Source organism: Bufo bufo, chromosome 2, assembly GCF_905171765.1.
Source record: "Bufo bufo chromosome 2, aBufBuf1.1, whole genome shotgun sequence".
Lineage (NCBI taxonomy): Eukaryota > Metazoa > Chordata > Amphibia > Anura > Bufonidae > Bufo > Bufo bufo.
In genome coordinates this window covers 700275592-700302486 of record NC_053390.1, presented here as the reverse complement: position 1 = coordinate 700302486, position 26895 = coordinate 700275592, and the positions used below count along the sequence as shown (strand labels likewise).

The window sequence follows — 26895 nt, the reverse complement described above, 5'->3', positions numbered from 1 at the left end:
TGTGTCAAGGCTAGAGGTGGCCCAGGGTACTAGAGCCTCCTTTGAATTGTACAGTTTTCTCCAATAAGCTTATCCTTTTTGTCTAATATTGTAATCACTTACATATATCATTATATCATTATTATATCTAGATGTAGTTTTTTTTTTGTCAGTGAGTGTAAATATATACATTTATATAGACACATTAAATCTAAACATACTAGCAGAAAGGAAAAATAATATAGTTATGTCCGATGCACTGGCAAAGATCCAAAGTTTACTAATTTGTTTAATCAGACTTTATACTTCAAAGACTTTTTCTTAAGTAAAATATCCTGAGAAGAGAGAAAGCAAAGTGCAGGAACACCACAGGTACATGTGTACTGTCAAGGATACTGATGCAGATCCATAATTTTGGGAATCATACAAAATTCGATAGGGAAAAAAAGATCAAAGAGAAATGATGAGTGCATGTTCAATAAAATCTGATGTTTTTCATATTTTGCACATATCTTGGGTGCAAAGTCCTCTCTTATGAAATACTTCACAAGAATAAGACATGAGTATAGGTTTCACATTAAAACAAAAACGTATGCATAGCATACTATATGCCTGCCATAATGTTTTTCAAAGAACATTGCTTGTTTGGGGGAATTTTCTAAGCAGGCCTTTAAAACTTGTATGTTTTGCTTTTCATGCAATATTTAAATAGTTCCTACTCTTGTAGAAGTTTGCATACTTGGAATACCCAAAAACCTAACACTGAGGACCAGTGAATGAAACAGCTTCCAACATCTTGTTGGACTCTGATGTTCTACCGCAAAAAAAGAACAAAACACAGTATAATTCATGTCATATATCTGGATAATCTTGTTGCAGTTTACATTCAGTCAATTTAATCATATAATCAATAGCAAAGGGCAATCCTTCACTTCTAAAAGAGACATACCATATGTGAATGGATACAGGCCAAGTAAAGTGACCTGTGACACAAATATTTCATTTTATGGCAAGATATTAAAGTCATTGGGGGGAATTCATCATGAGGGGAAAATTTGAAGTCAGTTTTGCTTGAGTCTGTGTTAGAGTACTTTATGCCACATTTATCAAATGTCTCATGTTGTTTGATGAATTTTTCTTATCCTTAAACCTAACACTTTTGTCTAGAGAAGCTACTCCAGTTTACCTACTCTACCCTCCTCCTGGAGTGAGATTACAATTTTTATAAAAAATAAAAATATAAATGATAAATCTGGAGTTAAGCTCATTAAAATAGATAACCACACTGGAGTGAGTGGTGTAAAAATGCAAAAAGTCGCCAAATTTTGTGCAAACAAGTTCAAAAAGTGAAAAAAGAGTACCATATGTTTGCAACTTTTTGATGCCACAATTCTAGAGTGAAGTTATCATAAATTCGGTTTATTGACTACATCTACCATAGCTTACTGACTTAACAATTTCTCCCAACTACACTACAGGAGCACATTTGAAAATTATATGAAGTGACTACAGGAACACCATGGAATATTCTCTTAAACTTTTTGTAATTCCTAACTCTTCTCACATTTTGACACCATTTTGTTGGGATGACAATTCTACCCTGATTAACTTAATGTTATTTTTATTGAGCCAGTGCTAAAAATCTATTACCCATATAGATATCGAGTTAATAAAAAAAAATCTAGCTACTTGTTACCAGTAGGGGAATCTTAGGTGCTTACTGTATGAAAAAATATATATTGAGTTGAGAATAGTTTCTTTACTGAACTCTAAAACCCTGTTAACAGAAACACAGAATTTTGGAGGTGAATTAATATATAGAAAATAATGGTGGACATTCCCTTCAAGCATGGGGTGATCTGACCCCCTTCCCAGTGGATGGTATAAACCTGTGCATGGATTCTCCTTTCCAATCTTTTACAGAAGCTGTCCTTATCACCCAAGGGGGTGGAACTGGAGGAACAACCAAGAATGAGGCCATATTGTCCTAGGATGTTGAGTGTCTTACAATAAACTAGTGCTAACAAAGGGACCACTTAGATTTTTTCTATGTGACAGATTCAATGTATGTGACTGCAAATGTGACAGTTATGAAGAAGCTGGTGTTGGGAAAGTTTCATCAAGTGTTTTATTTATTTTTTCATAAAAAATAAATCTCCTTATTGTGCTTTCATTATGTGTTATCAGTACATTTTGGGTTCCTGTCACTGTGAAGTAGATGAATCATGGGACTGCTGCACTGAATGTTCATAGTGTAAGTGTGTGCCACAGAATTTACACTCTTTGCAAATTGCAACTTTAAGGGGGCATGGACTTTGGTTATCTAATATACTGCCTACAGTACGTTCCCATCCAGCACCATACTTTACAATGAAAAAGTGGAAGCCTATCCCAAGCGAGTGAATATTCAATGCACTTATGTTAAATTAAAGCATATTTTTTTATTATCAATCCCTATGAAGCTTGTGTTTCACAGCTAATTTCAAGCAGCATTTTACCAAATACCATGACATATACAATACGCAATGTTTAATTTGCTTTCGATTCTATTGAGTACTGAATGTTAATGAAAATACCAAAAGCTGCATACTAAAACAGTTTACTTATTCCCTGAAAAAATCAGAGGAGAAAAAACACCCACACACAATGGTACAATAGTCATACCCAGAAGTAAAATACTGATTGTTTTAACATATCTTCTAGCACTCTTACTATTAAACGTTTTACACCGTAGAACTATGGTCCTTAACTTTTAAGTTAGAAGAGTCCCCGCTTTAAGAGTCAAAAAAGATTTATGAATTCACGATTTGCCATCAAATAGAATACTCTCTTAGAAATAGAAGCAAAGCTGTTCAGAGAAGTTGGGCATAGAGAAGTATTGATATGTTGACCTCACCAAATTTAACGCACGTTTTGCTGCTTTATTTTAAGTGAGAAAATCAAATGATGTCTTGTCCCCAATCCCTTATAAATGATTAAGTGTAAACCTTGGGAACCATATAGTTAATATTTTATTAAATAGTTCAAAAGCAAATAAAGCATTAATTATATTATGAATTCCCGTAACACATTCAAAGCCTTTCATTAATGTTTAAGTGTAAATGTATGATTTTACCATAGCTTTGTATGGGATTATCCAAGCTTTCTTCCGGCAGACAAATTAACATGATTCTCGGCTTATGCTCCAAACATAAAGGCTACTTGTGATAATAAGTTTGTCAGCATAAAATATATGTGTGATATTTTATACATGAAAAACTCGATTTTCATCCATAGGCAACAGTTAGGTGCACCTGTGAGGCCTGCATAATATTAGTCAACTATGGGTTGGGACTCACAGCCTCCTCCTCCCCTCCCATTGCATGTGTGGTTTCACACTGGAGGCAACCGGGAGTTGTTTTCTGTGAGTCAGACCTTACACTTCTGTAATTCGCCCATTGGCCCCTGGTACTGCACATACGGCTCAGGTAGGTTAGCGTTAGGTCCCGTGCCACCTGAGATACCTTGATGTGGTGCGCGGACTCTGGTATGTCCTTCATACAAGGATATATTGACTAAAGTCTCATTTTAACATCAGAGTGAGGGTTTAGTCAGATTTTTGTGATTGCATCCATCACATTAGTGCACCTATCCTTGCAAATGTTTATTTATGTATATAAGTCGGTTACATCCACACATTTTGACATCTAGTGTAGGATGTCTCTTAAAAAAGTGGCACTTGTGGTCCGCAGCAGGCATCCTCCATTGTATGCATTTTTTGCTGGGGATCGCCATTAGCAACGGACCACATGTGCAGAATTTGCTCGCCCGGTTATAGATGCACAACTGCATTGGGGTTGAGCATGTCCTGCCTTGTAAGACCACATTGGTATGTAGTTTCTATCTGTATGCTTGGAGATGTATAAACTTCCAATTTGAATGTGCCTTGATTTTCATCCATAGGCAACAGTTAGGTGCACCTATGAGGTCTGCATAATATTAGTCAACCATGGGTGGGACTCACAGCCTCCTCCTCCCCTCCCATTGCATGTGTGGTTTCACACTGGAGGCAATCGGGAGTTGTTTTCTGTGAGCCGGACCTTACGCTTCTGTAATTTTGCCCACTGGCCCCTGGTACTGCCCATACGGCTCAGGTAGGTAAGCGTTAGGTCCCGTACCACCTGAGATACCTTGATGTGGTGCGCGGACTCTGGTATGTCCTTCATACAAGGATATGTTGGCTAAAGTATAATTTTAACATCAGAGTGAGGGTTTAGTCAGATTTTAGTGATTGCATCCATCATAGTAGTGCACCTATCCTTACAAATGTTTATTTATGTATTTAAGTCAATTATATCCACACATTTTGCCATCTGGTGTAGGATGTTTCTTAAAAAAGTGGAACTTGTGGTCTGCTGCGGGCATCCTCCATTGTATGGATTTTTTTGCTGGGGATCGCCAGTAGCAACGGACCACATGTGCAGGATTTGCTCCCCTGATTATAGATGAACAACTGCATTGGGGTTGAGCATTTTGTTTCCTGTAAGACCACATTGGTATGTACTTTCTATATGTATGCTTGGAGGTGTATAAACTCCAAATTTGAATGTGCCTTGATTTTCTTCCATAGGCAACAGTTAGGTGCACCTGTGAGGTCTGCATAATATTAGTCAACCATGGGTGGGACTCACAGCCTCCTCCCATTGCATGTATGGTTTCACACTGGAGGCAACTGGGAGTTGCTTGCTGTCGGACCTTACTCTTCTGTAATTCGCCCACTGGCCCCTGGTACTGTCCGTACGACTCAGGTAGGTTAGCGTGCCACCTGAGATACCTTGACGTGGTGCGTGGGCTTTGGTATGTCCTTCATACAAGGATATATTGGCTAAAGTCTCATTTTAACACCAGAGTGAGGGTTTAGTCAGATTTTGGTGATTGCATCCATCACAGTAGTGCACCTATCCTTACAAATGTTTATCAATTTATGACAATGACCAACATTTAGAATGCACTTTTCCCATGGGAACTCAAAGCACAGGGATAGTTCCATGACTGAGGCGACTCCCTGGGAATTCAGTAGCTGCCATATAGGCTACTTTCACACTAGCGTTCGGAGCGGATCCGCTCCGATAATGCAGACGTTCGCATCCGTTCAGAACGGATGCGTCTGCATTAAAACTTAGAAAATTTTCTAAGTGTGAAAGTTGTCTGAGCGGATCCGTTCAGACTTTACATTGAAAGTCAATGGGGAACGGATCCGCTTGAAGATTGAGCCATATAGTGTCATCTTCAAGCGGATCCGTCCCCATTGACTTACATTGTAAGTGTGGACGGATCCACTCGCCTCCGCACGGCCAGGCGGACACCCGAACGCTGCAAGCAGCGTTCAGGTGTCCGCTCACTGAGCGGAGCGGAGGCTGAACGCTGGCAGGCGGATGCATTCTCAGTGGATCCGCCTCCATTGAGAATGCATTGCTGCCAGACGGATGCGTTCGGGGCCGCTCGTGAGCCCCTTCAAACGGTGCGCACGAGCGGACACCCGAACGCTAGTGTGAAAGTAGCCTAAGTGCTTGATACCAACACACACTAGGGACAATTTCATACTTTTTTGGAGGGTGGGAGGAAACCTACTCAAACACAGGGAGAACATACAAACTCCATGTAGATGTTGTCCCTGATCGGATTCAAACCCAGGACCCAAGTGTTGCAAGGCACCAGTGCTAACCACTAAGCCACCATGCTGCCCTTTAATACAGATAAATGATATACCTATATACACGGATCTGATATTCCCCTCATGATAAATTACTGCCCCTATATGTGTCATAGAGGGAATACAATCAACTGCTAAGGTGGAAAGTAAAAAAAAAGACAATCTATTCTACATTGTTGGATGCTCTGGAACAAAGCAAGGCCACCCTTCTCTTTCAGCACATAACATTAAGAAGCAAGTGCAGTGGAATATGTTAGAACAATACAAACAATAAAATATTGTGCATTAATAAAAAGAGAAGGAGACGCCTTGAAGGGAACAAGTATCAAATATGAGGTCGGGTGAGCTGGATCAAACAGCACCACAAGGGAAGCCTGATATAAATTTTTACCATGAGCCCTCGTCTTTTCTATGTAATCTCTACTGGAGAACTATTCAGTCTACAACAAACTGCCATTATAGATTTCATTTTAACAAGGTGAAATGCCTTAGGATTATGGTATAGGTTGTGAAGATCTTTCATTCAACTGGTTAGTAAAAATTTGGTTCAAAAATACTATAATGGATGACACCATAAAGAATAAATGATGACCATAATCTTTAATGGTCAATCAGCCACAGACCTTAGTTGCCATAGCCCAAACTCAACTACCTTTTGTTCTCCTTGGACCATTGATCCTACCCTGTGGATGGTCAGATTTTGCTTAGTGTAAGCCCATACAATTGTTTCAGTGACAAGTACACATGGACATGAATTTATAGCATATTTCCCAATAACTTTAGGCTGAACTACTTTGCAGAAGTTTTCTGTGTACACATTTCTTTTTGTTCTCCTATTGTATTTTACCTTCATGGTTCATATAGGAAAAAATCAATTTTGGGGTTTAGTGGTCCTTTACCATAATTCAATTTGAGTTCATTTATACAGTGGAACTATTTAAAACCTTCATCTACAGCACAGAGGATGAGCACAGATACCTGGGAAATACATTATCACACACATTTATTGAAAACCTAGGGCTGTCTTTGGATATCAAGGACACTCAGTAGCTAGATTCAGTGTGTTAAAACACCATATAATTATGAATTATCCAATCTATCATTGGCCCAAAACATTTCCTTCCAGTGTGAAAGTGATTCAATGAACAGCTGCTGACATTAAACAGAAATTATAATGCCGAAAAACTATGAACCAGCGAGATAATACACATTCTACTAACTTAGAAGCTGCCTGCCTGGCCCAGCATTGTATATATGCTGCTGATACATGGCACAATGGAGATTCAATAAATAAATAATACAAATTTCAGAAAAAGAATCATTAAAACTAATTAAAATCTTTGCCTATAGTAACTTATTAATGACATACAAGGCCCCGCTCTGCTGGAATTATTACTTAATTAAGTCAGGTTGCAACTACTGCAAGTATTGTATAAATTTAACACAATGGCTATTTTGTGCCATGTCTGACAGTAAAATAGATTACAACCAGTTGTTTGAAGGCAGAGCTGATCCATTTTCCCATGAGGTAAAGTTTATTATATCAAATTACAAGCTTGGTAGATGAGGTATGAATATTCCAAAGTGTGAATCAAACTGTGACTATGGTTGAATAAATTGTCACAATGCAACTATTGGAGTGGATCAGAGCAGGCGAGGAGATCTTACTAAGTATAAGAGAGAGGGATTGGTTCTGAGTTTTGTAGGAGGTGCAAGCATGGGTCGATGTCTGATTGACTGTGAGATATTTTCCTAAGCATGGTTGTCCTAAATGATATGTTCCAAAATCAAAATCAATATTACATGAATGTGAGTCTTTATCAAGCACATCTGCAGCAAAGGAATCGAGTGGGCTGTTCTGTCAGGGGAACCGTTCACTGTGTCCGGCATAGCCGTATAGGGCCGTGCACTGCTAGACCCAATTAACTATAATGGGATTTGGCTGGTCTCCAGCATGAGTGCCAGGTTTCGGCCAGACAAAAACATTCACAGTTTTTTGTCCAACTGAAACGCATTTTACTCATCCAGGAATCTTGTGGATCCCTCCTGGATCCCATTATGGTAAATGGGCTTCAGTGGTGAATGGCAATATCCAGCTCTACCAAAGCAGCTTGCTGCATACCTTTACCACAAATTTGAAACTAGCATTAAAAATGTCTAAACCATAGCCCCTTATGTATGTCGTATCTCACTTTTAAGTCATTGCTGGGTATAATGAAGTATAAAAATTTGCCAAATAAAATCTTATTACCAAACTGATTTTTCTTTAATAGTATACATAACTGTCTTGGAAAAAATGCCAAGTCTCAAAGAATACATTATTGTGTCAACAGCTCTCACAAGATGGATGGCAAAAATAATGTAAAACAATAAAAATTCTGGTGTTCCTAAAACATAGTCACAATAGACAAGTTGGTAAGTAATTTAAATATTCATGACACATCTCTGCACATTATTAGATAATATCAAAGTTGTCAGCTATCACCCATATATGCCTAAGGAGCCTGTGGATGTCTATAATATTCACATATTCAGTTATCTATGAATATATCTGGTAAAATGACAGCTGAAGGAAAAGTAGCAATGAACTAAATTGGATTAAAAATAAAACCACAGATTAAATCTAAGGGAGTAATTGATGGAAATATAGTTGATTACAATATAAAAGGGTTTTTTGATTTATACAAATTAAGTGTCATTGTTTAGATGGGAAATGATGGATGTGTTTTTGAAAATACATGAAAATGATTTTTGTCAATGAAGATGCTGGGTCTCCTCACCTCACCTTCTCATGAATTTCTATGATGGAATTTCTATATCTTGAGATCTTCAGGTCTCATTTTGAAAGAACTGATAGTCCTATATCTATAAACTCAAATAAAATGTCAAACTTTTTGTTAGCTTTTAGGAACATTTGCTTATGGTAGTTTGAATATAACTTCTAGAGCTTTCTTTGTGCTTGCCACTAAACAGATGTGACATATTCATTGGTCACCCTCATACTGTGGCCTTTCCTGTAAATGAATTTAATTCCTCATGGGTCAAGAAGTTTCACCAGACCAAATCCAAGCTCTAAACATTGACACTATTCCTTTTTGGCTGTCCACATCCTTATCACATGTTGGCAATGTGAAAGAGTATCTATTGATATATCTTTAACACTGGAAAACAATTCAAACAAATTTAACTTGAATTTACATATGGAAGCCTCACTGAGGCATGTATACTGTAGCAGAAAATGCAAGTGAACTGTAATAGTACATAGTTTCCATTCAAATGAATGGTCAGTCATGAAGTACAAAAATGGGATATGCTCCAACAGATGTGAAACGGTGTCCATATATTCTTATAGGGCACATGAACAGGGGCTGTCTTCATGCGGAGGTCCCTTAAATTCTACAGTACAATAATGTCCTAAATAGTGCCTGAAATTTTAAAAAACACCATCTACTAGGACATCTTCATCAAAAATGGAACACCCAGAATTAGTACTGCATGGTTTATGGCTGAGACAATGTCTGATGTCACAGGGTACCATAATGAGGAGGGGAGCAATATTGAAAACATTCTTTCCCCCATATAAACGCAATAAAAATAAAAAAAACTTAAGTAGATTCCAATTTACTTTCTAGCAAAATGTTGAGAACCTGAGAACTGTTGAGTACATAGTATAAAAAATGTGGATGATGTTTCCCATATTTAATGGGGTTGCTTCAAAAGGTCTCCAACATATTGTTATACTTCTAAACTGAACAAAACCAGGAACAGAATATATCTAGACTAGGCCTAGCATTCAGTTAAAGATATCCGCAATATTTCTGATATCAATGGTTTTACGATCCTATAAAAATGAAAAGGTCTGCTTTAGAGGGCTTGTAAGGGTTGTAAAGTGTAATATAGGCAGATACTATATCCACATTGTATCATACATATTGTTCTGCATCTATTCAGTGCCATCTGACAGTGAAAAATAATTTTATGTTTACGTAAAATAAAATTGACATGAAAATAAAAATTTGTATCTACATGGTCATATCATGGGCAGGAGCGGCTATCAATCCATGCAATGGGTCCTTCCTACAGCTAAAACTGAAGTTGGCCAATCCAATCTAAAGATTTGGTCATGATATGAAGAACATTAGTCTTAAATTAGACATACCCAAAATCGTATTTTCCACAATACAAATGATTATATCATGCATTTACATTTCAGTCAAGTATTTAAATCTGGCTTAGTGAAACATTCTGATGCTTAGTTGTTCCAAACAATGACCCAGATTTCCTTCACATGGAATCAATGGTTATGGTAGCCTAGATATATATTCTTAATAATAGTAAAATAGTTCACATCATTACTTATAATTCTTGTCTATGAACAACTTTAGTTCTCAATAACAGGTCTCCTGTATCTATGGCACCAAACTTGGACCAGATTTCAGAATACAAAAGCTCAATCCGTTAGGATTTCTTTACCGTCCCACTAAGAGTTTTGAAGGCTAGTGACAACTAACCCATCGCTGCTGCAACCAACTAATGCAAAACCACCAACTTGGGCACTGGAAATAATAGGCATCAACAGGATCAAATGATGGTACACAGGTAACACCAATGAACAAGGCTAATCCATGTGGTTCCCTTGATTGCATGCTCTATTGCAGGCTAGTTGTATGAGTCTTCAACACTGTATCATATCCTAGAAATGGCTTTGGCTCATTTACACAGCAGTATCAGACCATTTGTCAGCTGAAATAATACAATGTGTATAATCACCGGATAAATGCATTTACAGCTTGGGAATGACTTTCTCTGCCTGGTTTTTATTTTCTTGATTAGAGGTTTGCTTCATATGTTTCAAATGATTATGCATTTTTTATATGATATACAACTCTGTGAGAGATCTGAGCCTTCTAAATGTGATCATAAATAAGTGGAAATTGTGCACTGATGAGGCGGGAAGCTACAGAAATCTCAAAAGGTCACACAATTGAGTATAACAGGCTGATGTCTGATCCATACTTGGTTAATGTAGTGAACATATTATTTCAATGGCCTTTGAAATCTGGTGTTGAGGTGGAAATATCCTAATGAGAAAGTTTATTATTTGTCTACAGTGTTTATTTGGAAATGTATGTATAAACTATTGTGACTAATTATTATACCTTCTGTTTGCAACATCTTAATATGATATCATCAAACACTGAAAATATATGGAGAGCTAATGATTTCCTATGCCTCTCTATATCTATTTGCTTATGTTTCCTTTTTTTCCCTAAGCAGTTAATGACTTGTCGATATTTATATTTGTCAGATCCAAGTCCTTACCATTGCTATGCACATTCATACTGACACGCAACCTGGAAAATCAGTCTTTTTAACTTCATCAAAAATGTGGAGGTGACAGTGGTGATTTACAGTGTTGATTAATTGTTCAGCTAGTGCTAATTAATTGGGGACATTTAGTGGTGTACTAATGAGTCTCACAATAAATTGTTGTATACTGTGTCATAACTGATGTGGAGAGAGATGAGAAGTCCATTTCTATTAGCACTTCCTATTTTCAGTATGCTGCATGGAGCAACTATTGTGAAGAACATACAAAAGCACATAATAGGCCGTTAAGTGATAAGTATACAGACATACATATCTTTTCATGTACATATGCAAAATGTATAGACAGATACATTCATGTAACTGGTTTATAGTTGCAAACGTTTAGACTACTATAGAGGACAAGGCTTTAGCACATTGTATAGGATTGCCACCCTAAAAGAGAGGAGAATCTATGAACAACTGCTTTTCATACTTTAAGTCATTGAATGTGTATAGAGGAAGTGTAGACTGAAGATGCACCAATATTTAACATACAACTTGTGAGCCATCTCTCACATGCCGCATGACATCTACCCGTGTGACGATAAACTATATTCTTCTTATAGCAAGTGTTGGCAGGTGAATTTTGTTGGGTATCAGCACTGTATGCTTTTCTAGAAAAGATATTTCTTATGATACAAATTCAATACATCATTGTGACATTCTAGCAAAACCCTCAAGAGGACACAGCTCACATCACAACCTCTGGGTGACCAAATATAGAGACACATATAGCATAAACAACTCCCAACAGAGTATTGTAATATCATGTTTTTTTCTCAAGGCTGGCCATTTTGCACCAGTTATCATGGGATATGTTGAGCCAAGAGAAAAGGTAAGGAAGGACACATCTATAGCCACTACTGTATATTGCCAGGCTTAGTCTCTGAATTCTCTGTGGCTGCCATACACGGTATGAGCCTATCTTCACTATGAAAAAGGAAGTGAACCTATAGTACATCTGTATAAACCCAATAATGGGTGAAGCAAGCATCAGATCATAGATCTGAAGTCGCTTTAGTTAAAACTTCATTTGATTGTTATACGGAGATTAGTCTACATACAGCATTCAAATGTATGGGCTCCGGCGCGGGGAAATTTGTTATTTCCGAAGTCTCAGAAGACTTTGTTGAATAACTTCGGCCATTAATTTTTAAAATTGAAAACGATTTAAAACTTGATTTCTAAGTCAGCTTCAGGCACATACCTCGGTACCGAAGCAGACTTTGGATTCAAGTTTTAAAATGTTTTTCAAGTTTAAAAATCTAAATCTGAAGTTATTCAACAAAGTCTTGTGAGACTTCGGAGATAACAAATTTCACCTCTTTGGAGCCTATACATTTAAATGCTTTACAGAGACGGATCTCCATACACCATTCAAACGAAGTTCTGACCGAAGTAACGTTGGATCTATGATCCGAAGCTCACTTGAGGATCACTTAAAGTGTAACTGCCATTTCGCTACCAAAAATGAAATTCCTAACATGTGTGATGCTGAAGGGAAGGTATTCATGAAGCTGCATTTTTCAGCTAATTTTACCTTTCTGATGTCTGTATTCAGCCCTTAGCAACCATATTTCTCTGTGCCTCTATTTCAGCAACTTCCTAAGATGGCCTCTGCTGCTCTTCCTGTGATGATCTTTGCCCTTCCTTGAGGCCATCCTGTATTTCCCTCACTTCCCATAAGCCCTTGCTCTCCTCACATGAACTAGCAGGACCAATCAGAACACAGATAACTTCCCACAGTACCCAGAGCAGTGTGTATCCTCACATGCAGCCCTACAATTACATTAAATCAGTAAGCATTTCTTTTAAACCTCTTAGTAGCCAGCTGTCCCTAATTCTCTTCCAGACTGACAGGGGGGGGGGGGGGGGGGGGGGGGCTGGTTTACCTGCTTATATCTTTGGTTTGTTTCCAGCTAAATATGGACTTTGTATTGTCTGAAAGCTTTCAGATAGTACCAGAATGACATAAATCTGTTCAGTACAGGGGAAGATATCAATGATATAAATCGGGATGTTGTGAATGAAGCTGAAAGTAAAAGCAGATTTTACCCACAATTATTCCTGACTCTATTTCTAACAGTGATTTCTCTGCTCCCATTGAGAAGATATCACCATCTAAAGCAGCCCTCCCCCCTCCACTTTCTGCCTCAGCCCAGCTCCAGGCTGTCCAGGCTCCTCCTCCCAGAGCTCATCCATCTCTTGTTATAATACTGAGAAGACGGACTGCACATGGCAACGCTGTGAGATAAGAGCTGCTGAATAGGAAAGTAGCATGCACTTGTGGGAGTTATTAGCAGGTAAAACTGAAAATGATCAAATTTAAAAGCACTTATACAGCAGGGTGTACTATACCATTAGGGAATTAAAAATGAAACGGCAGTTACACTTTAAGTTCAAGAACAGTCTAGAAACTATGGTAGATTTTAAAAGATTTTACAACATGGTTTTTCTTTGTCCATAGTTATAGGGGTTGCAGAGGATGGAAATTCATTGGTTACTGTGCTAGTTGCAGTGTAATTGGTTGCATGGCAATGCCATAAAATGCCATGTTAAATGCAAGGTGATAGCACTCCTCTAGATAGGGCTATCCCTATAGAATGAATGATTAATATATACAGTATAAAACATGATAGCACTTCATATTATCAGTGATAAGGTTTTAAAGAAACATAACTCAAACAACAGATGCTTTCAATAATGAAGACTTACCTACATCTACCGTATACATTCAGTTAAATACTAACCCCCTGGGTACAGATGACCAAATCAGTTCTAAACTAATCAAATTCATCTTGAATTTCGAAAAAAATAGTATTACAGCAGAATCCAAATAGTGCTGTCTTGGCATTAAAGGGGTTTTGTCGTAAACTACTTTTCAGTAATGAGAATAACTTCCAACACTTTAATATACACTTTAATATGCACTTTAATAAACTAGGAGGAACCCCTACTTCCTCTATGGCAAAAGTACGGAAACTTTTCATACTGCGGTTATGTTCTAATATAAAATGTTTCGCTGCATTTGAAATACCTACTGCTGATGGGTTGGTAATGTAATTGATATGTTCTAGTAATCTAGTTTTAAACTTCCTAGAGGAGCTCCCTACATACATAAGGTTACATTCCGTATATTGTATGACATAGACAATACCTGTTGTATTGCAATTCATATAACTTTTGAAATGTTTCAGTGTGAGTAGAATTATGGAAACTTTTTGTTGGAAAGGCAAATTTTCAGGTTTTGCAGGGGTGTCCTCCACATTTAGTAAAACCAATATAGTTCATCCAAGTACTGGATGTGGTTTGAATGGTGTGTGTAAACCATAAAGGTGAATGGACAGTAGCAAGTGTGCCTGGTCTCCTCGATACTATTCTGCATGCATTTCTCAATGTGTCATGTAAGACACTATCCTCATAAAGTATAGGAAGACACTCTGTGATGATACGTTTTATCTGGGAGAATTGGCGACTGTAAGTAAGGACTAGTGTGGGTTGTTCAGAATTCCCTGTCTTGCCCTTTATTATTTCCGCTTTTTTAAATTTATATAGTAATTCTGCTCTTGATTTGTTTTTAGTTATGTGCAGGGCTCTGGACAGCATCCATTCTGGATAACCTCTTTTGGATAGACGTGTCATAATTGTTTGGCATTCATTCGAGAATGCCATATCAGTGCTGCAGTTCCTACGCGCTCTAATTAATTCCCCAACTGGAATAGCCTTCAGAGTGTGAATAGGGTGATGACTAGATGCTTTTAATATTGTGTTACCTGACACCGCTTTATGAAAAGTTTCTGTATGGATAACTTCATTTGGGACAACAATAAGTTTTAAATCCAAAAAATTGATGGTATAAGAATTGAAAGAATAAGTGAATCGTAAGTTATAAGGATAATTGTTCAAAAGTAGGCATAACTACTGTGACAGGAACAAAGGTGGGCATAACTGCTGTGAGGGGCCACAAGGAGGACATAACTATTTTGAAGGGATCACAAGGTGGGCTTAATTACTGTGAGGGGCAACAAGGTGGGCATTAGTACTGTGTAGTAGCATTTAGGGGAAATGTCCTAGATTACCCTGCTATACATTGACATGGCTCAGTCTTACAGGCCAGCACAGCGCCCCCTGCTGGTGATTTTACAGGGGCAGTCACCATCCCTTCCTTATGTGATTATTATTTTTTTCTCTATCACCACAGGGACCTTGTTCTGGATCCAGTGGACATCACGCCGACGCCAGTGACACCCTGGATGAGGTAGGACCAGATTTTATTAGGACTGGGAGAGTGTTGCCATTCATTGGGCTTAGGGCTCTTTAACATGAGCGGATCCTGTGTGGGTAATCCCCTGCGTGAAAGAGAGCCAAGCCCCGTTCCAGACAGCAGAGGCACAGAGCATTAACATGACTAATAATGGTCTTTGCCTCTCTGTGATCTTTTTACTACAAAATCACGGTGACAACTTTATCTCACTGTGATTTTGTAGTAAAAAGATCACAGAGAGGCACGGAGCAATGAGCATTATCAATCATGTTAATGCTCTGTATCTCTGCTGTCCGGAACGGGGCTTGGCTCTCTTTCACGCAGTGAATTACCCGCACGGCATTCGATCGTGTGAAAGAGCCCTTAGTGTAAAAAAAATCTGCCAGCTCTTTGTAAAAGTGAAGGGGGGGCCCACCTGGTCTATCCATGCACGAGGGGCTGTGGATGTACAGTGAGCTGGATATTGTATATATGAAACTACTTTTCACTCTAAAGTTTATAAAGTTTATTTTCATCAAGTGCTTTAGCTCCCATTCCTCCTTGAATTTTCTTTCAATTTTTCTTTTAAATTGGCTTTTAATTTGCAGTTTTCTCCCATCCTCCATGATTTAATCATTCTTCCTCGTTTGTCATGTGACGGCTGTCCCATCATGCCTTAGGGCAGTGTGATGTGTCCTGACATCAGTAGATCATGTGATACTAACCAGTTCATTTTCTACAGCTACATATTTAAAATACTCTGTTTAACTGGATTTATAAGGCTACCTTCACATCTGCGTTTTACTTTCCGGTTTTGAGATTCATCAGAGGATCTCAAAACCAGAGGAACACGCTTTGGTTTTGTTCCCATTCATTGTCAATGAGGACAACACTGAACAAAACAAAATGGAGTGCACCAGAATTCCGTTTGGTTACGTTCCTATGCCATACACAAAACCGTGTTGGATGTGTTTTTTCGGACACGAAAAAAAAAAAAAAAAGGTTCCGGAATCCATTGACTTACAATGGTTTTAGTGCCAGATCCACCTTGTTCATTTTAGAGATAATACAATCAGATCCGTTCTGAATGGATGCAGCAGGTAGTATTATCAAAATGTAAGTGTTTTTGCTGATCCCCTGCCTGATTCAGGAAAAAACGCAGATGTAACTGACACTGCACATAGACGAGTTGTTATTGAAAAAAATAAAAAGGGGTTCTCCGGGAATTATTTAAAATGGCTGCTGGCACGCTGTCCTAGAATGTGAGAATGACTGGTTGCCTCCATTTGCAGGGCTGCCTAGGTGGCAGGGCCTCACTACAGATTATGCTACATATAGATGCGTGTTTCTGTCAGGCTGCTCAGCCATGATGGCATATCATAGGCAGATCACATCATTACCATCTACACAGCTCTGCAAGTGGTGGCAACCAGTTCTGATCATGTTCCAAGTGGCCATTTAAAATAATTCATGGAGAACCATTTTAGAAAGCTTAATAGAGGTTAGATACAGCACTAAGAGACCTCTGAGTGTCATACACAACATTTTAGGGCAATTTGAGTACTTTCAATTCTGGGCAAATTTATTCATACCTGAATCGAATCTGCACACTGCTATGTTAGAATTGGACCTGAATTGAATTTCAGGAAATTTGCTCATCTCTACTCCTGGGTTTGTTCTTATGTATTGTTGACATTATTAATAACATAAGCCAACTATTACTTATGGTAATGGGTCTTTATCACAGTCTGGCTTGCCTAGGCACTTGACAGCATAAAGGTGTCTAACGGCATTTAGCGTTCATTTGTTACTAGTTTGCAATGAATAATTGCTAGAATTTGTACACCTGCTCAGCTTATCGATATGTGAAAAGCGCGTTGGCTTAGTAGCAAAGGTTTGTTTGCTTCTGGGGGTGGTGAAGTTGCCTATTGAATAGCTTAATGTATTTGATTCAACTATAAAAGAATTCAAGATTTAATTTCATTTCCAATTTTCTGCTGCTTAGATTTAAATATTGAAGTGATGTTCTCAAATAAATGGATTGCCTATCCTGCTGTACTTGATTTAGTTTCTTCATTTTTCTACAATGATTAAAGCGGCTGTAATAATAAATGTCAATATGAAATGTCTCAAGAAGCTTGTTGACAGTTTATTGAAGTCAGTAGAACAACATGCCCGTCTGTTAAATATTATGCAATAGGAATCACTTAAAAATTCTTCCCGGCAAGAGCGCATGAAATTTATGAAATTGGGTACATGAGGATCAGGCTGGCCCCACACTACTCCTCCATGGGTGGTATGAAATGCATGAAATAGGAGGTGGATGAAGCACTGAGAAATCTTATTCTAGCATGAGCAGGTCATGGCGTGAACCAGCACCCTCGTCTATGAGACTGAAAACAAATGCATTACCCAGGACCACCATCCTCAGATGATACATAGTACATAAAGTTACCTGCTCTCCAGTGGCACATTACTGCCAAGGACCCAGCTGTCCTGCAGCTGGACGGACTCAGGTGTGGTTTGCAGCTCGGCGGGCAGCGCAGCCGGCGGGGCCGGACTTTGGTTCCTCCTATGTGTCAAAGAATTGCGATTGAGGGATGTGATGGATGGTTGCTGTGCTGCAGGATGCTGCTTGTGAGTAGGTGGTAAAGGCTGCAAAGTTGACTGGCCTTGGTTGTTTGGCGATTGCTCTGTGGATTAGAACAAAAGAAAAAGATGCTGAAATTTATTTGAAAATGAGCAATTAACTCGATAAAAAAAAAAAAAAAAGGTTATACTGCGGGGTCTCAAATGACATTTCACAGAGACAAATTTACTTTGGGCACATATTGCTCTAATTAACATTAAACAGATGGAACACTGTCATTCGGTTCTTTATAGTGGATTTTATTTACATTAGCACTTTCATAAACAGGATTTGACAGATACCGATAGTGCGCGCTTCGAGAGCCACAGCCAAAATAATATTGGAAAAGCAAGTGAAACGAAATGACATGGGCAATTCTTCACGGATCACACAGGTTCTTTAAACGTAAGTAATTCCTATAATTATTTTAACAGTGTTTCTTTTAAGCATTACTTAACAGTAATCATTTGTACCAAGCCAGTAGCTTAACAGCAGTATACCCTGCCAGTTTAGAGGATTTCAGAGTGTGTAGGTCTGTATGTTGATTTGCTAATAGACACTAAGCATTCTCCAGCAGAAGGTCACTCTGTGAAACAGATGTTGCAGCATAGATATTTAACAGACTAAATCACATCTGATTACAACGTCAGAAGACTCATATAGCTAACAAGCGTTAAGTTCATTGTAGCAAAGGCAAGATAGAATTCCCTAATTAATGCAGAAACACCCCCCGCATGGCAAAGGGGGCATTTCTAATCATAGCCATGAGCAAAAAGAATTAAAGAGGTTATCCCATGATTAATGCCAAAAATAAAAACCCAATATTATATAGTACATGACAATCTCTTTCTAACAAACTTAGAACCAGCCCTGCACCTCACATGGATCCAGAGTTCTCCTCATTCATTGCTCCAATTGCTCTGCTAGATTTATTTTAAGCTGGCAATTTAGAGAGTGTGTCCTTTCTCAGGGGTGTGTCAGCTGGTGGCAGTTGAAGGATGGAACGAAGCATGTGCGTCCATCTCAGTGAGCAGGACAGAGAAAGTAGAAAAAGGGCAAACAATAGGTGGTGCTATACAAATACATTTGATAATGTGAATAATTTGTAACTACTTATATTCTTAATTTTATGTCTTCAGTATAATGTTAATATATACATATTTCATAATCAATTTTGAGGTGGTATTACGTTACAAACTCTGAGGAATTTTGAATTTCTTTTAGACCTGAAAAGCCATATACTGATAATGAGTTTTAAAGGCTATGTACACCTTTTTTTTAGTATTGCATTGTACCTATTTATTTATTTTTTTCTTTTGGTTTCATTAGGCTACATGCACACAAATGTATTTTGTTTCCGTGTCCGTTCCATTTTTTTTGCGGATAGGATGCGGACCCATTCATTTCAATGAGTTCGCAAAAAATGCAGACAGCACAAGGTGTGCTGTCCGCAAAAGTATGTCCATTCTGTAGCCCCACAAAAAAAAAATAGAGCATGTCCTATTCTTGTCCGTTTTAGGCATTGTTACAATGGATCCGCAAAAAACCCGGATGGCATACGGATGTCATCCGTTGTTTTGTTTGCGGACCCGATCTTTGCGAACAGCAAAACACATACGGTAGTGTGCATGTAGCCTTAACCATAGGGAATCTTACAGAGCTGACATGCTCTATTAGCTGCCTGTGAATTTTTTGTCTTTCCCGTCATCTGGGGAGCAGGCGGCCTCCTTATCTCTGCTCTCTGACATTATAAACACTCAAAGCTCAATTAATTAAAGCTCAATCCTTATCTTACTGATAAGAATGTAGCTTAAATACTTGTTTATGACCTCTCAGTAGTTTAGAAATAAGTGTTATTAGATGACCAGCACAAAGTGAAAGTACCAGTCACACAGTTAGAAAAACTGTTAAAGGTGTTGTCCGGGTTCAGAGCCCCCCTGACAAGAGCATTGGAGCATTTCATGCTTTTCAAGCATTACTCCATGGTAAAAAGTATGCAAATGATTTTGCAGTGAGACTGAAACTCATTTCAAAAAGATGTCCTTTATAGTATAAAGTTATTCGAGAGGAGTGGTCTTTAAACTCATGAGAATGGATGAATAGGCAAAGGCACATTCATATGCCACACAGGATCTTTCAAAAAGTTGGGTGGCAACCTTTGTAGGCACTCCAATGCCATTTAGTTGTGGTTGTCACCTTTAGAACTATAACCAAAAGCAGCATTTGATAATAAATGTCCAGCGACAGTAATGTCTCGAATATTAAGTGCACTTTTTACAACTTATTTAACAATGACTATTTCGTAAAACATCTATTAAATATGAATGGCAAGCATAAGACACCTGCAGCTGAATTTTATTAATTATGTGTCAGCAGTAAGATTTGTGAACCAATCTACAATGTAAGTCTTGCAGCTACATTGACTCTGGACAGAAATTACATTTGTATCATGTCTGAACATTTCATAGCTGATGAATATTACTCATATTGCTCCATGAGCTGAACAAGCCTTGCACAAGCCAAGTCAAAAGTGCTTTCATATTTAAAGAGGGGAGTTAAAGCCCAGTGAATAGTTTTGCCCGTATTCCGCTAGATTGCCAATCTTATTAACAATAAATATTTAGCACTATTTCCCGCTTTATTGCCGTACAGAGAATTCATGTGGATGGATAGCTGGGAATAGAGGAGCACATAAATTCATCAAAGAGTTATGAGTCAGGTAGATTTTACTGCAATTAATCAGAACTGCCTTTATCCACACCAGTGGGTGTCATTGTATTTGATTAGAATCACTGCTGAGGCCTTCGAGGCACATTTCAACAAGACAGTTACAAGGTAATTCAACCAGTCAAAGCAAGCACCCAATTAAAAGAGATCTGTCTGACGAAAACTGATACTGCGGAAAAGTCTGTTTAATGTATGTCATGCACCAGTATGGAGGGTGCCTACTGCCTAGACTGACGTGCAGTAACGGATCCTTTGTGTTAGCAAACACTGCACATTAATATATTAATCTATCTGTGTCTATGCTGAGCTAGAATGAATGTATCAGTGGGGTGCAGGTCTGTGTCAGTCTTGGATTGGATCACGGAGACTGCCAGAGGATTTCAGCTTCTAAGAGTCTTGTTAACTCACTAACGCCAGGAGCACATATTATTCTCAAGCCCTAGTACATGTGAGGTAGGTAAGTTCTGCCTACACATGTCTATACTGTCCAGCTCACTATTTTAATGGCCAGTTTTCAAGTTTTGCTTTTTATCTCCTGCTTTGTTTAATTAGACTTTCTTCAATTGGCCTTCATAAATTTTTCTCTACAGCCTCCTACTTATCTGCATCATCAGACTGCTGATTCTCCTTCTCAGTGAATCCATCAGAGAGCTGCTCTGACGGCTCAACTGTAACCTTTATTTCTGGTTCCCTGACAGCTCATACAGTCACACTCATGTAAGCTAAAGTTTCATAAGTAAGGTAAGAATTTAGCTTAAAAAAGTGTTTATGGGCTGTTAGGAAAGTAATGATAAGGACTGCAGATGGGGCCACCCCGTTCTGGGCAATGACTCCGCATTAGGAGGTCACTAGGGAATACCAGTTCAAGTAGGGCACATTAGGGACAGCACCCGATCCCTTACCCCGGCTCCACATCAAGATCCGCTATGTGATTTCTAGACCTTGGAGCTATATTTATTACACTGGCACCCCACCTACATCTCCATGATGATACCCAACTGGACCGGTAAGATCTAACCATTTTTACCAGTATCAATTTATATCCACCCAATTGTGGACATCTATGGTTATCGCTATGGTTATGGTCATTTTTTCCTGCCAGCGGAACCTCTGTGCAATTCTGGCTCGGGCCCTGCGTTTGGCTTCTGACTAGTACCTTGAGCCGAATGCTAGGTCACTTTGTTGTGTTTTTGTTTGTTTGTCTTTTGTTAGGTGCCGTTTTCTAATTTAGATTTATTAAAAGTTATGTTTTATATACGTTACTGCACCTCCCCCCCATTTAATTTGATTGTCCCAATTTGTGCAGTACTCTGGGAGAGGTACCAAGGTACATCTCTCTCAGATAGGCAATTTCTTTTCATTTTTGCTAAAATATTAATAACCTGTCCTAAGTTTAGGTCATCAATATCAGATAGGTGAGTGTCTGACTCTTGGAACCCTCATCAATCAGATAGGTGGATCCGTGGTGAACCACAATTAGCACAGCTCCATACACTGTGTAGCACCTGGGAAATTTACAACAAGCTCAATCTAAGTCTCATTTGGACCCCACCACTCTGATATTGATGACCTATTCTATCTATCTTTTTCAGTTCTAGGTCATCAACATTTAGGTCTGAAGAACTCTCTTAAAGGGGATATTTATATAGACTGGACAGATAGCGTTCTAGGCATTATTTGTGATCTGGACATAAGTCATTGTGCAGGATGGGATGGTGAGCTTTGATTCTCACCTTTTGTGAATGGTGAATTCTGTGTTATCTATATATAGGCTTTGCATTTCCTTGCACTCCTGCCTATGTTGATAAGGACATAACTGCTTAACTGCTGAAAAGTAACCTCTACAGAGCAGGAAGTGCAAGTGCATTTTGAGTGATTTTTTTTAAATATATATTAATACTACAAAAATTACCCAAAACATTTTAAGCATGCAACTTTATTTTTATTTTTCGCCCACTTCCTAAATTTCAAGATTGTGTGGGTTACACGACCCCTAAATTAAACTTTTTCAAGATTAAAAGAACACTACTACTCTTGTCCAAGTTTGTCTGGTATTGAAATTCAGCCCCAATTACATATTCTATAATATACTCAAAATCTGGAATCATCTCTTATCTGTTACATTTTTTAATTATATTATGGCTTTAGGGAGCCTTGTTTGGTTGGTATTCTAAATACAGATTCACTGCATTCTAAGACATAGGCATGCAAGCCATTTAGACCTATCACATTAAAGAGGTTTTTCACTCTTTAGATATTGGTGACCTGTCTTTAGGCTAATTTATCAATATCAGATCAGTGGGACCTTAAAGGACCTTAACATGTATAGCTTGGAAGAAAGAAGAGACAGAGGGGATATGATAGAAACTTTTAAATACATAAAGGGAATCAACTCGGTAAAGGAGGAGAGCATATTTAAAAGAAGAAAAACTACCACAAGAGGACACAGTTTTAAATTAGAGGGGCAAAGGTTTAAAAGTAATATAAGGAAGTATTACTTTACTGAGAGAGTAGTGGATGCATGGAATAGCCTTCCTGCAGAAGTGGTAGCTGCAAATACAGTGAAGGGGTTTAAGCGTGCATGGGATAGGCATATGACTATCCTTCATATAAGATAGGGCCAGGGGCTATCCATAGTATTCAGATATATTGGGCAGACTAGATGGGCCCAATGGTTCTTATCTGCCGACACATTCTATGTTTCTATGTTTCTATGGCAGTTTGATACCCATCATTCCAAACCTTCTTCTTCCGATTCTGTCCACTAACTTGCTTCTAGTGTCAGCAGCTGCCAAAAATAGCTGATTGATGGGGGTGCTGGGTTGGTCTCTAACAGATCTGATATTGATGACCTATGCTAAGGATAGGTCTTTGATATCTAAAGAGTGGAAGGCCCCTTTAAGGACAATTTTTTTATACTGTTAATTCAGTTTGGAGTTAAAGGGGTTCCCCAGGATTTTCAGCTAATCTGTAGCGCTACTAACCTGTGGAAGGAAGATCTTTTAGATAGTAATCTCTTCACAAATGCCACCAACTCAACTGCACTGACACAGGCTTCTCTTCTCTTCCAACCGGGTCCGATTGGATGTGACCACTTCTTTTTCTGTTCAGCTACATAGTTATAACAGCAGCTAAATGGCAAAAGAAGCAGCCACTTCCAGTTGGGACTCTGATGGAAATGCTCATAGCCTGTGTCAGTGCAACATCAGAGAGCATGACAGGTAAGTACTATGTATCTTTCTTCCACAGTTTAGCAGGGCCGGCTCTATCATAAGGCAGCCCAAGCGGCTGCTTGAGGGCGCAGAGAAGGGGGGGCGGCGCCGGAAAACAATTAACTTGCTAACTTACACTTGCCCCGCTGAGCCTGTGTGCCACGCAGCCCGGCTCCCACTGTCTCAGTCACAGAGCGAGCGGCACGCACCACGAGACCCTGGTGTATTTAAATCTCATTTTACATGTCTTTCAGAAAAGTTTCTCCTGGGATTCAAACTTGCGACCTTTCACATCAGAGGCAAGGCACTTACCCACACAGCTATGAGAGCTGTATAGTCAGTTACTTACTTAAAAAAAAAATATATATATAAGACTTCTACTGTGGGCAACTTTGATACCTAGTGTACATCCATACACATGACAGCTGCCCCAACACACCCAGCTCTGCTACATCCATACACAGTGTACTGGGGCAGCTGTCATGTTTATGGGTATACACTAGGTATCAAAGTTATCTACAGTAGAAGTCTTATATATATGTTTTTAAGTAACTGGCTATACAGCTCTCGTAGCTGTGTGGGTAAGTGTCTTGCCTCTGATACAGAAGGTCATGGGTTTGAATCCCAGCATAAACTTTTCTGAAAGACAGACTAAATAAGAACACGCGCACCAAATCTTCAACACTAGAGGCTGGTGGGAACACAGGCCGGAAGAGGCCTGCATCGCATCGCTGACATGTAAGGATAAAAGTGTGTTTTGTTTTTTTTTAAATACCAGACTGTTACTTTACTGCCACAGGGGAGGGGGGTAGGGGGGGCTATTGGCGCCATGATACTGGCACAAGGAGGGGGGAGAAGAGAGGCACTTGATACTGGCACATTAGCAGGCAGGGGGAGAGGATGGCACTATAATATTAGCACATGGGGGGGCAAGAAATGGACATGAATCATGAGGGGCAGAAATGTGAAATGATGGTGGGGGGGCATGAAATGGACATGAATCATGAGGGGCAGAAATGTGAAATGATGGGGGGGCAAGAAATGGACATGAATCATGAGGGGAAGAAATGTGAAATGATGGGGGGGGCAAGAAATGGACATGAATCATGAGGGGCAGAAATGTGAAATGATGGGGGGGGCGCCAAAATGGAGATTCGCTTGTCAAAAATCCTTGCATCGGCCCTGCAGTTTAGCACCAGTACGGATTATCCAAACTGCCTGGAGAACCCTTATAACTCTAGATGTCCCCATTAATACAGTATATCTGGGGTCTCCAACTTGTGACACTGCTCTGTTTCTGAACGTGCACCTCATATTATGTGGTTGCCAGGACATGCTACGTGTTGTAGAGACAGAAGCTGGAAAACACTGAAGTAGGTTTTCAAGACTTACAGTAGATCAGATCAACAGCAGAATGTAAATGCGATTTCCATTTTTCTGCCTTCTTTGCCTCTGGCACATTGTTATTCAGTTTAATGTGAATGTGTTCATTGGCCTATGGTTTACATAATGAACACTTTAAAAAAGTAGCCTGAAATAAAATGTAAACATTTAATGTGTAAAACTGGCTGCCCCTGAGGAGTCCTTACCACTTGGAGTCTTCTTGCAGACATAACTGTATAAAATATAGTAGTTGCAGCTCCTGACTGAGGGTCATACAACAATGAAGATATGCACAGGGTGGAATATTTTGGAATCCTATTATAAATAGCAGGGAAATAGGAGTCTACATACAATTTAGTAGCAGACTGGTACAGAGTGGGAGAGGACTCTGCCTGTGAGAACTTAATCTACAAGGGAAAGTGGTATGGAGTATGGGGATTGCACATGAGCAATCTTGTAGATGATTGTGCAAGGAACAGTCAAGAAGAGAATGGAAAAGGAGGTCTTGTGAGGATCAGAGATTATGTGTGGGGAGATATCGGGAAAGCAGGTTAGAGGTGTAAGAAGGGAACCGATTGTGGGCGGCCTTATATGTTGTATTTTGAACTGAATTCACTGGGAGATAGGGAGCCGGTGAAGAAAAAGGCAGAGGGGAGAGGCAAAGGAGAAAATAAAAGAAAGGTAGATTAACAAGGCAGAAGAATAGATTGGAGGGGTGTGAGAGTGCTAGATAGGAAGGCCACAGAGGAGTATGTTGGAGTAGTCCAGGAGGAAGATGAAAACAGCATGCACTAGCAGTTTAGTTGACTCAGGGGTGAATAAAGAGCAAATATGAGAGATATTCTAGAGTTAAAAGCGGCAAGTGGTTATAAGCTTTTGGATGCCAAGGCAGAATACTTACTGACTGACATAGGGGGAAGAATATGAATTCTGTTTTCTCCATATTGAGTTTTAAGAAGCGGGGGGAGAAGAATGAAAATATAGCTGATAGACATGCCAGGATTCTGGATAGCAGAGCATTGATATCAGGGCCAAAGAGGTAGATTTTAGTGTCATCAGCATAGAGGTTAGACATGGAGCTCTGTGTCAGGCCCACCTTATAATTGGAAAGAGTACTGGACCCAGGTCAGAGCCTTGAAGGACATCAACAGAGAGAGGGCATGATGAGGAGGTGGTTTATGAATGGGAAAAGCTCTGTTGGTGAGGTAGGAAGGCATTCAGGAGATGGTTAGGTCTGTGATTCCGATGTATGAGAGGATTTCAACAGGACACGGTGATCGACTGTGTCGAACGTAGAGGACGGGTCAAGGAGGAATGCAGAGTAATGAGTCTAGCTTTGGGCATCTAGCAGATCATTGGTGACTTTGGTTGGGGTGGCTTCAGTGAAGTGATTGAATCGGAAGCCGTAATTGTAGCTGATCGAAAAGTGAGTGGGATGAAAGGTGGCAGGACAGTTCAAGATGGACATGTTGTTCTAGATGCTTTGATGCGAATGGGGCAATAGATTGATAGAAAGGAAGGGTCCAGGCAGGGCTTCTTGAGTGTGATGGCGACATGTTTTAAAGAGGAAGGGAAGACATCAGGTTAGTGATAGTGACATCATAGTTAGTGATATGTTGAAAAGTTTGGTTAGGGAAGGGACAACTATAGTAGTAAGGGT

The 26895-nt window shown here is 39.2% G+C and overlaps 1 protein-coding gene across 8 annotated transcripts in view; it reads right to left on the bottom strand.

Moving 5' to 3' along the window:
• The window catches only part of TENM3 (teneurin transmembrane protein 3), a 1407247-nt gene that overhangs the window by 295690 nt on the left and 1084662 nt on the right, over window positions 1-26895 (bottom strand). For all 8 annotated transcript variants that reach the window (XM_040418697.1, XM_040418698.1, XM_040418703.1 and 5 more), the window contains one exon: window positions 17740-17977. In XM_040418697.1, coding sequence (XP_040274631.1) covers window positions 17740-17977 — 238 coding nt within the window. The remainder of the gene's footprint in view (window positions 1-17739; window positions 17978-26895) is intronic.